Below are 18098 nucleotides of genomic sequence, written 5' to 3' on the forward strand. Positions count from 1 at the left end.
GTGTGTACGCATATGTCAGTAGATCCGCCCAAAGCTGACTCCATAGGTAGGACACTTGTAGCTGCACCTCCTTATTTCAGGGGAGCAGTACATACCTAGATTGGATTTCTTGTCTACCAGTTGGTCAGTTTAGTAGTATTCTGCCCTTTATCCCATCGTACACACTTGGCTCTGTACTCCTGGGAGAAGTTATGTATGGAGACAGTACGATCTTCAAAGGACGCACATGTAAGGTTATTGTCTAATACGCTGCTGCTACACGGGGCACCTTACCATCTTTGCTCTTTTCCTCCTGAGCAGGGCATGGTGTGGGACCGCTAACAGGCTATGCATGCCGTCTGGGGCAGTGCAATATCCTGTTCTTTGTTATCTCATCCTTGCTTTTGTTGACCCAAAGGGTTGCTTTTAGGCCTTTAGATAAGGAAGACTGTAGAAAGAGGTGGATTTTCTTGTCCACCCATACCTTTATAAAGAAGATAAAGGGACTCAAATGAGGTGTGGGGTGAAGTTCCCCACAAATGTCCTGCTGAGCTGAGTTCTGATTAAGTTTTTTTTTTCTTTTTAGCTGGCTAGACACTGAGCTGGAAGGCACAGGAGTAGGCGAGGAGAAATACAGATGTGTAGAGAAGCATCATGTCTTAGCTGGTGAAGTGCAATGAATCATTTACTGACAGATGGGATATAGGTTGCATGTAGACTGCTCTGTGTCTCATGGATCTTTTATGTATAATTTTATTAAATTATTCTTACACTTCACTATACAATCATTAATCTTCAAATTAACTTCAAATATTTACTTCCAGAATCATTCTTACAGTCACTCTTATGGAATGAAGAAGAGATCATCTGGTTCTCGTAAAGACCCACTGGTTAGTTTTGTTGTGTCTCATAGCACAGTATCTTGTGCTGCTGTCAAATTCACTGATTACTGTTAGGGAACTTAAGAATTATGACTGCTTTGGTGTGCTCCTAAGGCATTATTGAAATTTGATAATATACCAAAACATGATTTATCAGAATGTATTTTACAATAATTTTGTTTTCATTTATAAGGTTCAATATTAATATATACTCACCCAGGGGCTAGAGTTAGGAAAGTGTCATAAGAAGTTCATTAACAATGTATTTTCATTTATGAACTGTCCTTTTGTATATACGTACCTCAAGAATAGGTTTAGTGAGATAATTATCTTTATTTTAGAAATTAAAATCGAGTTAGTTGTGGTATTATAGGTAGTACCAAACTCACAAATAGTTTTCATTCTGATGGTTTGTTAATAGGTCGCATTTTGGGAACTTGGAATGAATTATCTGGTAGAAACATTAAGGTATGCAGTGGCAGCGTTCCCGTGCTGTCTTGCAGAAAACTCTTTAACTTATAATGTAATTACACTGCGGAATTAATACCTAGTGCTTTTCAATCTAGCCACCTTGCTAAACAACATTTCTATGGGGGAAAATGTGTGCAGAACGCTCATTTGGGGTACCAGGGACACCTCTTTCCTGTTAGTCTACCACCATACTGGCAGAAGAAGTGCAGTCCCGAGCTCCCTGCTAATTCAGGGTTCTCATGGTAGGTCTCTGACCATTGCTGGGGTGGAAAGGGTTAGGAGACTTTGGCTGGTAGAGGAGAAGGGAGGAGAGAATATAATGGAGAAGACGTTAGTGAGAAGCCCTGGAGGGTCTACTCTTGGGAGCTCTGGGGAGAGGTGAGCCATGGTGCCTCCCTGAGGGAGTTGTTCAGAAAGGCAGGGTCAGGAGTGGCAGGGGTGGGCTAGGAGCAGGGTGTCCCTGCTACAGTGTCAGCAGTGGGGAAGGAGTCTTTCAGTCAGGGATTGCCTAAATTTCCTTAGCCTTGAATAAAAAAGATGGCTGGAGACGTTAGGAAGGGAATCCCCTCCTTTCCCTCCGCCCAAGTAATCACAGTATATAAAAGTATTGTTTTGTGAGTGTATTGAAAATGAACTGCCGTAGATGTTTTAGACCAAACCATATTTAGTGTGTTCTCACTTTCTCTCTCTTTGGTAATTTTATTTGATCAGTGTATTTTGACAAATAATGGGGCTTGGAGAAGTTTGGAAAAAATGACTGTTTAATAATATCTGTGGCATTGCCAAATGGATTATAAAAGTATAAAAGTGGTAATTATTCAGTTGTCCTGGATTTTTCAAGGACGTTCCTAAGTATGACATTAGAATAAATCACTTATTATTTCTAGCCCATTTTGCCTGAGGGTTTATACTTTGTTTTTAAAGTAAAAAAAAAATAATAATAAATGAAAAATTAGTAATTGGTTTGAAAACAGTTAACCTTAAAAATTAATCTTTTTTGAGAAACTGAAATTATTATTTTGACTTCTGGTCAATATGATTCAATACTTCAAAGTCTTTGTTTTGTTCAGAAAGGGGTTTGACACATTTTGTCTTTGTGTTCTGTTAGTTTAACAACATTTAACCTAAGAAAAATGTGTTTAATTTTGCTTTTTACAGAGTGGCCTCTACTTTGACCAGAGAAACTATAGCAGTCTTATTCATAGCAAACCCACCTCTGCCTACTATACTCGGGTTTGTCTCAAGCTTTTTGGCTTCGTGTGTTTTATCCAACTTTTAACAGATTTCTAATCTCCTTTTTTGCATTTTGAGTAGTTAGAACTAATCTTGACTGGCGGTATACACTATACTACTAGTTTGCGGTAATTGAATTCATACAGTCTGCATATGTGTAAGTTTAAACAGTGAGAATTATTGAATCACCATGTTTGTAAATGAGTACTATTTTTTCAAGTTTTTCTAATGATAAATATTTAATATACAAAAATTCAAAACATTGAATTAACATCTAATTCAATGAATCATTAACATCTAATGATAAATATTTAATATACAAATATTCAAAACATTGCATGGTAACCACCCAGCACCTACCACTCAGATTCTACAATTAACATTTTACTGTATTTCCTTTATAATATGATTATGTCTGTCGGTCCCTCTATCCATCCATCAATCCATCTTTTTTGGGGGGATGCATATCAGAATAAGTTGTGGGCATTGGTACATGTCATGTGGATGCCCTTTTAATAAAAACTTACATGTGAAAATTCAAACTATAAGTAGGCTGAGAATAATGTAATTACTTGTTCAGTGTTCGAACCCTTGTTTTTTCCTGAGGCATTTGGCACATCTTACATCTCAAACACGTTAAATAGATGGCACACAGTACATTTAAAATAATTCAGTTGTCAAAACCTGCACACACAATTTAGGTGCTCCTATAGTCCATGTCTGATTAGGCTTGGTTAAAAGGAACTGTGTCTTTAAATGATGTCAGGAAAAGAAAGATTTCATTCCTTTCTTAAAAATGCCATGCCTTGGTGGTGCATGGGTTCACTGACCAGTACAATTTATTTGATTAAACTAAGGCACTTTGTCCATGGCTTGTTTGGAAATACAGGTTTTTTTTCCCTAATCTTTTCCAAATCTTGGAAAAGAGTGTTTAGAGCAGTAACTCAGAGCTCGTTTACCTGGTTCCCCACTAATCAGGCTAATGCCCTTTGGAGTCTCTCGTGGGATCATTGAAAATATCACGGGAGCTGCTGGTGACGGGACGTGGCCATGGTTTGCCAGACTCTCCGCACCATGGCACTCTTTTCCTGACTGTGTTCTGTGGTTGCTGTCTTGTCTCTTGACGTTAATGTTCAAAGACCAATAGGAGTTAAACACAGAACTGTTCCAAGTGGTTTTCTTTCTTATCACTGAAAATTGGTATTTAAAAAAAAAATTCTAATGATTAAGTTTTTCCTCACTTTATATGTTACTTAAGTATCTTAAGCACTCAGTAATTACTAATGAATTATGGAGTATAAAATAAACATAAGTCTTCTGGTCTCATGATGGTGAGACCAATTCACATTCATACTCTTTCTGTGGCTTAATTATTTTGTTTTGTTTTGTTTTTGTTTCTTAGCAGTCTTCTTCCCTGTACAGTGACCCTCTGGCAACATCTAAGAGTAACAGGGTTAGTACTTTCTGAGGAGTCTGTTGCCTTCTAAGCTACCCATTGCTTTCCTTTGTGTTAAATCATGCGCTTTTTTCATAGGCCTCCCTTACAGCAAGTTCTGGTCTGCTGAGAAGTACCAGTCTGGTTTGTAGTTTCTTCTTCCAACGTGTGTACTCCTGGTGGGGTCCCTGTCGTGGTGCTGGCTCTGGCTTGACAACTTTCCTCCAAATGATCTAGGATACGTGGCTTTAACCCTATATATACTGCAGGATGTGCTGCTTGTGCTTAAAATACAAAACTTCAGGGGAGTGAAAAGAAGTGAATTCTCTTCCTGGTGGTAGATAGGCTGGCTGTTGGTAGGCCCTTGCTTAGAGCGGGTGTCCTATAGAGACGATTGATGTGCATGGGTCCCGCTATACTTGCATACTTTTGTGAGATGGCTGCCCGTGCTTGGGATGTTATATTTTTCTTTGGGAGAGCTGTGGCCTTGGCCACATTAATAGTAATAAAGCAAGCTGACTAGAAAGCAAAATAGCTCTTTGCAATGTGCAAGTTAAGAGTTGGTTGCTTTCAAGCTCTTTGTGTGTTGTGGTCTGTTTGAGTGGACTGGGCTCTGAGGCTTTGTAACTTAATTTTACCCTGACAGTGGGCAAAATGCTGTGTACTTCACTTACCTGTTCTGCTATATTTTTTCTTTTGAGAAAAAATTAATAAATGTTAGTTTCCTGGTTTCATAATGTGATGAGTAAAGGAAGTACTATAACCAACATGCTTTTTAAATGAAGTGTGAGCTTGAAGTTTTAATGAAACTGATGTAGGAATGTATGCATATAAATGAGTGTTGCCACCTTTAGAGTCTTCACCTTGGCAGGATGTACACTTACACCATTCTTCAAAACTTTTGGAACTGACTACTGCAAAGAAGTTATGATACTCAAAATGACTGTGATGCTGAGTAGATAAATGGTATTTCCTTTGTTCTTTAGGTATCATTGTATGATGGTGGATTATATAACCCTTATGGTTCTCGAACTGTAAGTCTGACCAGGTGGAGGTGGTGAGGAGGGTGATGTGTAGGTTGGCACAGTTTACATAGGAAGAAAAAGTCATTTAATCTGACCTATAATTACTTTCCAAGCTGTGATCCATCAGCTAGCCAGTTGTGACTCACCCAAACTGTGAGAAAGTGCATGCTGGAAATCGTGGCTTAAAGTACGAGGGGATTTAAATAGAGAAACCTCTGGTTCATTAGTTCCTCAGCAAGAGGGTGAGAGAGAGTAGACCTTCTCAGGGCATCTGCCCCTCTCCCTCCTGCCCTGGGCTGCTGGATTTTGAGAGTGGGAGTGTGGTGGAATCCTAGGCCAGGAGTAACACCTCCCTTCACCCTGGGGGGCCAGGGGCGAATTAGGTCCACGGCCACTTATATATTCCCAGCCGGACAAGGAGCTGATCATTATTGTAAAACCTTTCTTCTTGGAACCTTTATAGCCATCTGAATACAGTTATTACTCATCCAGAGCAAGTTCAGGCCGAAGCAGTCCTGTGGTGAGCAGCCTAGTGTCTTTGCATGCTTTATGGACACTTTTGGTTGTTTCATTAATCTGTACTCACAGTTTAGAATATTGAGAATATGGTGTGTTTTACTCTCTTGTGCATGGATTACTGTTTTCCTTAAGTACACAAACTCAAGTACTAATTTGTCCTAAATTGGTGGTTTCTGTATGAATGGGAGTTAGCATGTAATTTCCTAAATGAGCCTAGAACTAGTGTCATTAGAATTTTTAAAAACTATATTGTCATTGATGTGGAACTTCTTGTCTCTTCAGCCGTCATAATTCAGTGTATGAGTTGGCTACCCTCTGTTTTTCCTTGCCGTCTTTGTTTCCTTCTTCCATTTCACTTGCTTGGAAGAAGAAATAAAACCAGTCAACTTCTAAAAGTTGTTACATAAAAGACAAAACTGGGATAATTCTAATCACTTAATCGTTCTGGAGTATTAATTTTTTTAATTTATAAAAGTAATATTAGCTTAAGGAAAGTCCAAAGTAAAAGTCTTCTGACCTTTTCCATCTGTTTCCATTTCTCAAATGCAACCTCTGTACTTAATACATTTTTTCAGATACTTTTATGTACATATGAACAGTATGTATATGGATTCATACATACTGCTCCTCACTTGTTTTCTTTATTTAAAGTATCTTTTTGTATTAATGCATAAGGATTTATTTCATTCTTTTTTTGACATTTAAGAGATTTTTAAAAAAGTAAACCATGTCCCTACTTTTTCCACTGACTGCCTCTTGGAGTTAGTTTTATGTCTGCACATTCTTTTTTTTTTTTTTGTACACTCTTTCTAATGGCAATATATTATTCTATTAGTGTATGGACTGTACATTTCAAAAAATACTCCCTTAATGGTGGACATTTAGCGTCTCAAATTTTTGTTACTACAGACACTTGTAAAATGAACATTCTTATACAAGTAAATTTTTGTGTACTTTTATGAGTAGATCTGCAAGGTAAATTTCTAATCATGAAATGTGGGGGTGTCAATATGCATTTAAATTATCGTGTATATTGCTATATTGTACACCAAAAAGACTACTAATTTACATTCCAATAGCAAATTATGACTTTAAGAGCTACCTTATTATTCTTGACAATGTCAAAATTGGAGAAATTATTAAAGTGTCTTAATGGTCAACACAGGTTACTTTGTGCTGTGGACTAGGTGAGCTGTATGGTCTTTCTTTTACATACATGTTTGGCTCAGTCCTCCTGCAGTTTCCAAGTGGCACTTCTCAAGAATTCCACTCCTATAGTTAGTAAAAAATTACTCAGGGATGTTTAAAGAAATAAAAACTTTTTCACATAAGGAGGAAGTTTACTTTTAACCCACCCACTAATAAAATTCTACTTGGCAGATCTTCAGCCTGGTAGCATTTTTAATATCCCAAGTGTGATGGCCTCTTGCAAACAAAATTATTATAATATATTTTCAGTCAAGTACAGAATCTTGTACTTGTGTGCTGGCTAGAAGCTATTTCATTTGCAAGTTGAATTCAGAGTTATTATCTTAGTGATTCCAGAATGGTTTCTTAGTGATGTCAGAATGGAGATAACCTATACATACTGAAGATGAGTCTGCTACTGCTGGTGAAAAAGGAAGAAAACTGTAGGGTTATGTTAGAAATTCTCAACTAGTTGCATAAGAATGAATAAAGGAAAATAAGAATCATCATTTCAGTAGACTTGATGGTAGGAAATTCTGTCTTTGACTTATATTATTTCACTTTAAAATATTTTATTTTTTTCTCCCAAACTGAAACAGTAAATATACTTACCATGTTTCCCCGAAAATATGACCTAGCCAGACAATCAGCTCTAATGCGTCTTTTGGAGCAAAAATTAATATAAGACCTGGTATCATATCATATCATATCATATATCATATCACATCACATCAGACCCAGTCTTATAGTAAAATAAGACCGGGTCTTATATTAATTTTTGCTCCAAAAGATGCATTAGAGCTGATTGCCGGCTAGGTCTTATTTTTGGGGAAACACGGTATTTACCCGCTAATGGGATCCCAAAGGGCCTAGAGGTTTAAAAATCTTGAAATCCCTAGCTGGTTTTGGCTGGTTTACTCATGAAACCCCCCCGCCCCCCACCTTCTTTAATTTAACTTAAAATAAAAGATATAGTTCTATTTTATTCTTTGTGCTTTTTGGAAATATCTTTTGATTTTTGATGATAGTTCTTTATACCTTGAAACATTTTTTGTATTTAATGGTGCACAATAGATGGTGCCCATTATAACGTTCATACAGAGTATTTATTTGCATGTTTCCTGAAAGCTTACCTAATGTGCTCATAGTCACATAAGATCTATCGTGAAATTGCATCTTTTTCATTATCTGCTTTTAATATCTTTAGTTTATCGATGATGACACTGCAAGTGTTGCGTCTTCTGGTCATTCCAGCCGTGGGCGAAGAGAGAGTGTGGTGAGCGTTGTTTACATGCAGACACATACAATAAGTTCTAAAATTGCACATGAAATCTGTTGGAAAGTGAAATTTGCATTTGGCAAAATGAGTATATTCCTCAAATTTAACTTTTATGAATAATTTGCCTTAAAAAATGTGTTCCTGAGAATATATATTCTCTGTGGGCTATGTAAGCTTCATTAAATACTTGCCTTTTCACACCTCTTATGTGTTAGTCATTGTGTATTTGAAAGATTTTCACTTTTTATCCTTTGTTGGCTGTTTTATCCACACGTATTTATGTGTACAGTTCACTGAAAAACAGTTTCTCAAGCAAAATTAATGCTTCCACATTGTGTAAAACTCATAACTTTGGATTACAAGTCATGTTGCTATCAGTAGCTTTCTTTTCTGTGAATTTAAGTTTAACCATTGTTTATACAATGGTTTTAAGACCTGTGAACTTTTAAAGAGTTTTTGATGGCAAAATTTAAGAATTCTAATCTTAGAATTCAACTGGAGTAATAATTATAGATGCAACAAGTAGCTATGTTAAAGTACAAATTATATAACATCAGGTTGTTCTTTTGATGAAGCTGGATTTTGCAGAGAGCTGATGACATTTTTGCTGTATTTAAGAATTGATTTGAAAATTACATCGGCAAGGATGGTGTGTCAGCTTAGAGCTAGAAAAGAGAGCCCAATAACTAAGAGGCTACAATTCCTTTAAGAAAAATAGAAGGCCGTTTAATATAAGTCATGTTTTCTGAAAGACTGAAAGCCTGAAGTTTCAGAGAGAAGGGGAATACCAAGTGTTGTGAGATTTGTTGCCCAAACCTACTAATCTAAGGCAGTTGTGGTCCATTGGCTAGTGAATGCTCATACTTAACAGCTGAAGGAGAACGAACAAACCACTACACATGAAAGCACCTTACTTAGAAAGCGATGGAATGGAAAGGCAGAGACTTTAAAGTAATGGTGCCTGGGCTTGAACCACTTCTACACCTATTAGTGTGTTAATGGCATTTTTTTTTTTTTACAATGAGGATGTTACTGACTATCTTTGTAGGCGGGCTTAATATAGGGATTAAATGAATTACTATATAGAAAATAACTATCAAAATTCTGAGCCACCAGGTACCAATAAAATATAAGGTACGTGTAAATCTAAATTGTAGTACTGTTACTGTGAATAAAAATACTACTGTATTAGCCTTAGTGAAAATTTATAGTTGGAAGCCTTATTTGTCTCTGTGGGTGTGCTTCCATATTCTTTTTTAAGCAAGATAATCAGACAGAGCTGAGGTGAGGAATAGCTGATGAGCGAGGTAAAGAATAGTTATTATTTATTAATTCAACAAATGTTTATGGGGTGCTTATTATATGCGAGGCACTGTGTTAAGTGCTGAAAATAACATGGTAAACCAGACAGAACAGATTTCTGACTTATGTCCTAAGGAAAGAAATAGAAAATAAACTAGTAAAGAAAGAAAAGAAAAGAACCCTGGGATTGTGAAGAGAAAAAGCAGTTGATAAGATAGGCAACATTGAGGAGTGTGTGTGTGTGTGTGTGTGTGTGTGTGTGTGTGTATGTGTATGTGTGTGTGTGTGTGTCTCCCTTTGGATGGAGTGGTCAGAAAACGGTTCTCCAAGGAAAGTAATTTTCGAGCTGAGACTTGAAATGTCAAGGAACCAGCTGCTTGAAGAGCTGGGAGAAAGCTTTCTAGGCCAGCACTAAAGTCTAAGATGGGAAAAGACTGGGTGTGTTTGGGAAACCAGAAAGAGGCCAGTGTAGTTTTTCATTATTTTGTCCTGCAGTTTCCTGGTCTTGAGGAATGTGAAAAAGAGGATACTGTGGAAATTGGGTAAAAAGTGCAGTGGATATCCTACAAATAACTCTGCATTCAGCACATATGCACTTACAGAGTTGACAGCTATAATGAATGATAAATTTTGGGAAATGTAGTAGAAGCTTTAGGTAGATATTATTCTAGAAACCCTGCTGGTGAGAGGGATGCATGTCTTAAACGTGGGAGACTGCTGGCCCTCAGGCAGTAAACGATCCCTATAGAACTCTAGTTAGGATGAATCAAAGCTTATTTGACAGAGCTGTGATTTCATTCTGGAAGGAACCCCTTCACATTTCTGTTTTACTGTTTGGTTGTTTGTTTTTTACATTTGTGTTAGACATTTATTTTATCACATACCACAAGAGCTGATACATGTCAGTTTTTACTTTCTTTGCTAAACCAAGTATAATCTGAGCTGATCTCCATCAGACAGGAAATTCTTTCTAGATCCTTTGGTTGGGTGGTGCAAGCCCTGGAAGGCAGGGGCCCTGCTCTTTGCTCCACAGCAGTCACTCACATGCAGGGTTCTCAGAGGGCCTCTGCAGGGTAGCATTTCGGCCCCCCAGCCACGTTTGGGAATGGGAAGGGCCTTTTTGCCCACACAGGTAGCCCTTAGACCTAAAGGCCAATGCCCTGGGCATTCTGCATCCGTGGGACATGACACTGTTCTCACTGGAGACACCAGTATGTCCATCTCCTCCCAAAAGCCCCAGAAATTTCTACCTTCTTCCTCGGGCTGCTTCCGCCTTGTCCCCTTTTCCATGTTTTCTTGAATTCTCTCCATACCCCAGAGTCCAGTAAAATTCCCTTTAGGTCTGTAGACTTTCAAAACCTACAGGATGGCAACTGCTTTATGAGGCAAGTGGACCCAAAATCCAGGGAAGGGAGAGTGTGTCTCTTTTATTGTTGAAGTAGCTGTAGTGCAGTAGGTTCTTCATTTCATTTCATGATACTTTATGACACACCAAAAGAAATTTTTCCCCCTTATATGCCAATGTTCTTATCTTTTCCTTCTCTCTTTTCTTAACTTTTAAAGTCTCTCGTTTTTTTCTGACTGAAAGGTTTCTGCCGCTGATTATTTCAGTCGCTCCAGTCGTAGGAGGAGCGTGGTCTCTGAGGTGGATGATGTCAGTGTCCCAGATTTGACCAGCGTGAGTTATTGCATGGGACGGTGCTGTTGTCTCAGGCTTGTGACTAACAGCTAATACATTAGCGATTTTAAAATTAGGAACTTAATTTACTGCCTAGGAAATATTTATTTAAACACATGAGCATAAAATATAGTTATGTTTTGTTTTAGAATGTATATATTGATATACAGTCTAATTTTTAAATAAACTTTTTTTCTGTGGAAATTTTCCCTCAGAGGACTCATCAACAGCTGTAACAGTTGCAATATTTTGCAAATTTTATTTAATTTATTTCGTCCCCTTGCCATCCCTTTTCCTCCTGAATTATTTTAAAGCAAATCCTGTATATCACGTCATTTCCCAATAAATAGTTCAGTGTGTATCTCTAATTGAGAATTTTTCCATACTCACTATACCATTATCTTACCGAATGAAATTAAAAATAATTTCTTAAAACCATCTAGTATCTAGCCCATATTTAGGTATTCGTGATCGGTCTTAAAAATTTTGTTCCCCTTTTATTTTGGTGAGTTTGTAAAGTTCAAGGTAGAATTTGAAGATTGAACAACAAAATATATTACTTAGTAAAGCGTCACTAATTTATAGTAACTGGGAAGAATCCGAATAGATCTTAAACATTTGGATTATGGCGTTCTTTGAAGAAATGCCTGCCTATTCCTTTCACATTCATCAGCGACTGAATTTAGGAAACACTGTCCAGTAGATGCCTAGAGGCATTTGTCCGAATGAAGGAACCCCACCAACAGATCTCTACCTGCCTGATTTCTCTCACAGCTTGATTTTATCTCTGTGACATCTCCTCTTTGTTGCTGGCATTCGTGTTTTGCTCGTGGACCAACACTGTATGATTACCAAGCAGGCCAGTGGATGAGAGGCAGCATTTCTTACCAGGAAATTTAGAGTTTTTACTGAAGAGATAATTATTTATGTTTGTCACATCACTGATTGTATTTAAATAGCTATTTCTGAATGATTTTAATCCTATAAAGTAATTTTAAGTGTGGTCCATAAGTATTCTGGATTGGTGGCTCAAACCTGGCTATGCAACAGCCCCATCTAACCCTTCCTTGGTCAGACCAAGGAATCTCTCTGCATACAAAGTTAGCAGGTAGGCTCGCACGTCTTTCCCCTGAAATATTGCTTCTTTTGTAATTTGCGTAGTACCCTGTTTTTTATAGACATAAACAATTTTAATTTATTGTGTATAACTTTTCTCTTAAAAACTTTGAATTCTATTAGCCTCTAATTTGTGATGTCCGAATTAGTGATTATGTCCTCCTTACATGAATTTCTTGGCAATTTATTTTAGTAACTGCACAAAAGTAAAAAGGTTGACAATTTTTAAAAAATCTCTCCCGGCTTCTACTAATTAAAAATAACTTTTCTTTTCCCAGGTAGTTATTTTGAATAAGTTACATGTTTTTAAATCAAATCATACATATTTAAGGTATATAACATGATGATTTGCTATACATACACACAATGTACATAGCATATATATATATATATATATATATATATATATATATATATCAAATCATCATGCTGTATATCTTATTATATAAACAAGATTATCTAGAGCAAGTTGGCAAATCTGGTCAGCCCTCTGTTACTTTATAGCTTGTGAGTCAGTGGTTTTCACATATATATATATGTATATGTATAATATATGTATATATATGTGTGTATATATATGTATACACACACACACACACTTTTTTTTTCATCCACCACAACTGAAATGCTGTTTCCATTCAAAAATTTTCAATATACTGGGGATGTCAAAAAAATGTATACAAGCAGACCCTTTGGTCAACATTGCTCACGCAGTAGTTTGCCATAATCAGAAGTGTCTGGAAGCTGATGGTAACCACTTTGAGCACCTCTTATAATTGTAGAAATCAAACGTGACTTGTATTCATCTTTTGTTATCGGTATATATTGAGTATCACAATTTTAATACAGTTTTTCTTTCTTAAGATGTGTATACAACTTTTTTGGTACCCTCTGTATTTTGGTCTTTATATTTTTCAATGATTATCTAAGAAACCTATATAATATCCTTAATTTTGCCTTTTGGCAATGCTTAAAATATATGCTGGTCCCTTTTCTACATCAAAATTTTTTCTCTAATATTATTTCTTTTAAAGGGTATACTATAATTCAGCTCATTATGGACAAATTAGAAAGTGAACTTGATCTTGGTAAGATTTCTTCCCTCACTAACACTTTTTTAAAAGATAAGCTGGAAATTTGTACTTTTATGTGAAATATCCAGATTTTAAAATGCTCACCATAAGTTCAAAAATTTATACGATACTTTCTGGCTTCCCCATTGTGGATCAAATATATGTATGTAGTCTGCTAGTTTATAACTTCTGAGCTTGGAGGCACTGTAAAAGGGTGCCAGCCTTGATTTGGCAACATTCATTATATGGTATTTATTCTTGCTGTAACCTCTTGTCTTTTCTTCTGCACTGTTTTCCTTTCTGCCCCATGGATCAGGCTAGAGTAAAGGAAATGAATATATTAACTTCACTTTTACTGATTGCTAATAATTAGACCATTTCTGAATGGAATCCTCAACAAATTTTGCTTTGGGAGATTATTAAAATTAATTGTTCCCTTCCCTTTTGTCTTTGGAGAATCAGATCTTCTTTTTTCTGGTTGTTTTTTTCCAAACAATTTTTGAATAGCATTATCATGTCAGTATGTAGTAAATTAGAAGTTAATAAGGGATTATAATTTAATGACTACATTAAACAAACTATACTATAAACACTTTAAAATTACCTGTCAAACTAAGTATCTATTTGCTGAAACAATTTTAAAGGCCCTCTTAATAAGAGAATAATAAATATCTTTCTTTTAAGAAGAAACAGAAGTTTCAAAGATTGACAAAGTATGTATTCTAAGAAATACTTCTGGCATGTGATAATTTCAACAAATGATCAAGGAGTTTAGATTTCAAGAGAAACAATCTGTAATGTCAAGAGCAAAGCATTTTCAGATGTCCCAGACATAAATAAGGCAAAGGTATTTATCACTGATATATGGGAAAGATTATATTTAAGAGTTTGTTTACCAGTTGGTAATTTGAAATTCTTTAAGAAAATATTACTTTTGAACTTTAAACATTCAAATGGGAATATAAAGTTTGCTATCATGTACTCTTTTTTGAACATTAATACTAATACAAAATATTACAAGCTTGTTAGCTAACTTTCTATTTACAACTATTAAGGAAAAATACCCTTTTTTTGATTGGCAAATTACCTGTTTAATTATTTAGGAGTACAATGGCATAATATTACTTAGAATTTTTGGAGAATAGTAAACTATAGTCAAAAGTAATGAGCAAGTTCTGATGGGCCTCACTAGGGGAAAATAAAAGCTTTGCTTACTGTTTTTGTTTGTTTGTTTGTTTTAATTTCAATCTACCATTCATTATCCACTTTCTTTCTTTCTTTTTTTAGCAATTTGATGATTTATTTTCATTATTTTTCTCTATTGAAGTTTGTTTTATAGAATTGTGATCATATAGTACATACCGCCTTTATTTTCTGATTTTTCACTTACTAATCTTATAGTCATTTTTCATATCAGTGCATGTTCATCTTTTCCATGTTATTTACATGTGATTTTTTAAATCAGCTATATTTACCATGTTTTACATTAGGTCTTCAGACCTTATTCATCTTACAGTTGAAGGTTTGTACCCGTTTCAACTTGTCCCTATTTTATACCTTAATATATATTAAACATGATTACATTTTATTATATTTAAAAAGTCATTTCAGGATCTGGCAGACTCTTTGGGTCATCATTACGAACATTAGCTTATAGTTGCAATGTATCAATGTAGACCCCCTGGCTTTTAGAGCACTGGGGCTTTTAGAATACCAGGTTTCAACTAGTTTTTTGTCTCAGTGGAAAATAGCACATAATGTAACACAAAGGCTCAGAAGTGAGAACTGAAGAGTCTCTGGCCAAGTCACTGCAGCCAAAATAACTGGACTGCGGCATGGCTGCTCTAGGCATTTTTTTTGCTGGCGTAACAATCCCTGAGGCTTGGCACATGGACAGTTTGGGTTGCGACAATCGGGATCTGTCAGAAGAGAGAGAAAGCAGTAGAGTCAACATTGCCATGGACTAGTTCAGTGATGCAACCTCTGAAATGTAAGATTATTCCAAGCTGACTGTCTATCAAAAAATGGGTAGGTTCGGGGGTCATTTTTGTGGGAGGGGGACATGAGACAGAATTTCAAATAGACCTAGAAGAATGTTTCTGAATGCTGTTTTTCTCTTTAACTCATTAGTAGAAGAGAGTTGGAAGATACTCTGAGGAAAATAAGGCAGTTTATTCAGATGTAGTATTTCTTTAACTCTGAAGAATAACACATTAAATATGAGGTAATGTATTTTAGTAGTATAGATGCAATGGAAGATTATTCCTTTTTATGGCAAAAATTGCCAATATAGAAACTACTTTCATTGCCTGATTGTTACAAAACATTTCATATATGGTTTAAGAAAATCAGTGTGAACTAAAATCAATACCTTTTTTAGAGCATTACAGCAAGATGTAGCAAAAAGAGTTCAAAGTCTAATATAGTATACTTATGTTACCGATATAGTGGCTCATAGTGTAAGTTATTTACGAGAACATGAATGTGATAAATATGAATAATGAAAAAGAACAGAAAAACTTTCAAATATGAGGAAGTTAGAGTGATCTGAATAGAGCCAGAGATAATGACGTTTTGTGTTTTAATAATTAACTGAGGAAGGTTTTCAAATCTCTAGAGGGTTGGTCTAGTAATTGGAGTCTGGGTATATTTTCATTTAGTTAAATCTCTGTGTGACTTTTTTCCCTAATGGTAATTGGGACAGTATATACAGATGAATAATATGAATACTAGGGCATAAATTCATAAAACTGAGATATGGTTCCAGCTCTGACATTTAGTAGTCGTTCAACCTTCAGCAAAATCTCTCACCTTCAAATTTCTCTTTCCTTAGCTAAAGTCAGGGTTTTGGACTAGACCTTTAAGGAACCTCTGTTTTTGAAACATTGTTTAACTAAAAGAACCTTAAGGCCTATCAGCAGAAGCTAGGATAACTCAGTTATGGTATGTCCAGATAATAGGAGATATATGCAGCTGTTAAAATAGAGGTCAGTCTATAGGTACAGATGGGGTATGAGTCATTTATTCCTTAATCCAACAAATTTTGAGTCCTATATACCAGGTGCTTTTGATGTTAGGAATACAGAAAAGAACACAGACATAGGGTTTAAATTAAAGAGAGAGATCAGACAGTAAGTCAGTTAAATATATCATGGGGTCCGGGAGTGACAGTTGGCCATGAAGAAAAATGAAGTACTTTTTCTAATCACTGACACTTGATAAGGGAAAAAAGATATAGAATATATTTGAGACACTATTAGAATTCTTTAAAGACTTGGGAGTTGGTTGCCCTTGCAGTAAACATTGAAGGTCAGGATATGATGTGGTAGGGAGAGAAGCTTATTTCTCATAATCTTGTGCTGTTTCATGTTTTTTGTTTTTTCTTCTTTGATACGTGTGCATGTATTACTTAAAAAAAAAAAAAAAACCCAACAAAACAAAAAAGACAAACAACGGAATCCTTAATGATGTGGGGGAAAATTGATGATATATTTAACATACCAATCTGAATTTTTTGTGGCTAAGTATACTAGTCTTATCTACATGTCCTGTGTCTTAAAAATGTTTAGATAACAAAATTTTTTTGGCTTTAGGTTTTATCAGACTTTTCTTTTTGAAGTGTACAAGTCTTTTTTAAGTGCTAACATTTGCAATGCTAAAACTTAAGTTTATGTATAGTTTGTTTTCCTTAATATGTTCAAATACCAAGAAAAGAAAATCTCTCTAAAAGCTCGAAACTTTTGTTAAAGGACAGCTTGGTTATTACTTCATGTCTTCCTTAGGGTAAGAATTAAAATTCTTGACATTTTGTCTTACGTATTTTAACTTTTATTCAGCTTTAGTATGTTTACTTCTAGGTTCAAAACATCAATTGAATTTGGAGAACTGAAATGAGGTCACTCTTTCCCCCTAAAAAAATCAACATGCCTAAGCATCTTTCCTGATTTTTATCTCTGTTCTTTTCTAGTTGGATGAAAAATCTGACAAACAGTATGCCGAAATTTATACAAGAGTGAGTATATAAAGTCCTAAGGGAATTAAATTCTCAAGGTCAATTAAGCTTACTTTCCACTACTATTTCATTCTTTGTTTTACTGCAATTGAACTGATGGAGATATTCTTCCTCTCCTCATCCATTTCCTGTCCTTGACCCCCCAAATTCTTCGGAGGTTGAATCATGTGAAGCACTGGGAAGAGAGGAGACACTGCATTTTATTTCCCTGAATGTCACCTCTTAAGCTTTTGGCTGTTGTTTTGATTTTCATTTCTTTAGAATTTGATCCTGAGAAGAAGCCATAAACATTGTAAATGAAGTGTCTTTAAGAATAGTGGTGACAAACTCTTATATTTTTCCCCTTAAGATATATATGTATGTGTGTGTGTGTGTGTGTGTGTGTGTGTGTGTGTGTTTTGGTTTTTTTTTTTAAGCAAAATAACTCCTTTCTGGGAGTTGCTTTGTGTCAAAGTCTCTAACTTTCTTCTAGAATTGTTTTTGGAAACTCCTCTTAGAGAGATTATCAGGATTAATTTTATGCTATACCCAAAAAAGATATACCAGTTCTGTCCAATAGAAATATAGTGCAAGCCACAAATGTAAGCTACATAACATAATTTAAAATTTTCTAGTAGCCACATTAAAACAGTAGAAAGAAACAAGTAAAATTAATTTAAAGAATATATTTTATTTAACCCAAATATCCAAAATATTTCAGCATAATCAATATGAAAATTTATTGAGATATTTTACATTCTTTTTTTCTGCACTAAACCTTCGAAATCTGGTGTGTATTTTACACATAAAAAAAAAAAAATCTCAACTTGGACTAATTACATGACAAGTACTCAGTGCCAGGAGCTATTATTGGACAGCTCAGATCTATGCCATTTATTAATCCAATAGCACAAGCTCCCATTTAAAT

At 35.5% G+C, this 18098-nt stretch overlaps 1 protein-coding gene across 25 annotated transcripts in view; it reads left to right on the top strand.

Annotated features, from left to right (window-relative positions):
• LRRFIP2 (LRR binding FLII interacting protein 2) overlaps nt 1-18098 on the top strand; it is a 101838-nt gene that overhangs the window by 47106 nt on the left and 36634 nt on the right. For 9 of the 25 annotated variants that reach the window (XM_019727639.3, XM_019727646.3, XM_019727648.3 and 6 more), the window contains 9 exons: nt 804-869; nt 2490-2564; nt 3967-4017; nt 4099-4143; nt 4986-5033; nt 5488-5544; nt 7939-8007; nt 10901-10990; nt 17147-17191. In XM_019727639.3, coding sequence (XP_019583198.3) covers nt 804-869; nt 2490-2564; nt 3967-4017; nt 4099-4143; nt 4986-5033; nt 5488-5544; nt 7939-8007; nt 10901-10990; nt 17147-17191 — 546 coding nt within the window. The remainder of the gene's footprint in view (nt 1-803; nt 870-2489; nt 2565-3966; nt 4018-4098; nt 4144-4985; nt 5034-5487; nt 5545-7938; nt 8008-10900; nt 10991-17146; nt 17192-18098) is intronic. The other 16 variants (XM_074312622.2, XM_074312621.2, XM_074312624.2 and 13 more) reach the window with 5 other exon arrangements.

This window comes from Rhinolophus sinicus, chromosome 5 (genome assembly GCF_057876585.1).
Source record: "Rhinolophus sinicus isolate RSI-liver-muscle chromosome 5, RSI-T2T, whole genome shotgun sequence".
Taxonomy (NCBI): Eukaryota; Metazoa; Chordata; class Mammalia; order Chiroptera; family Rhinolophidae; genus Rhinolophus; species Rhinolophus sinicus.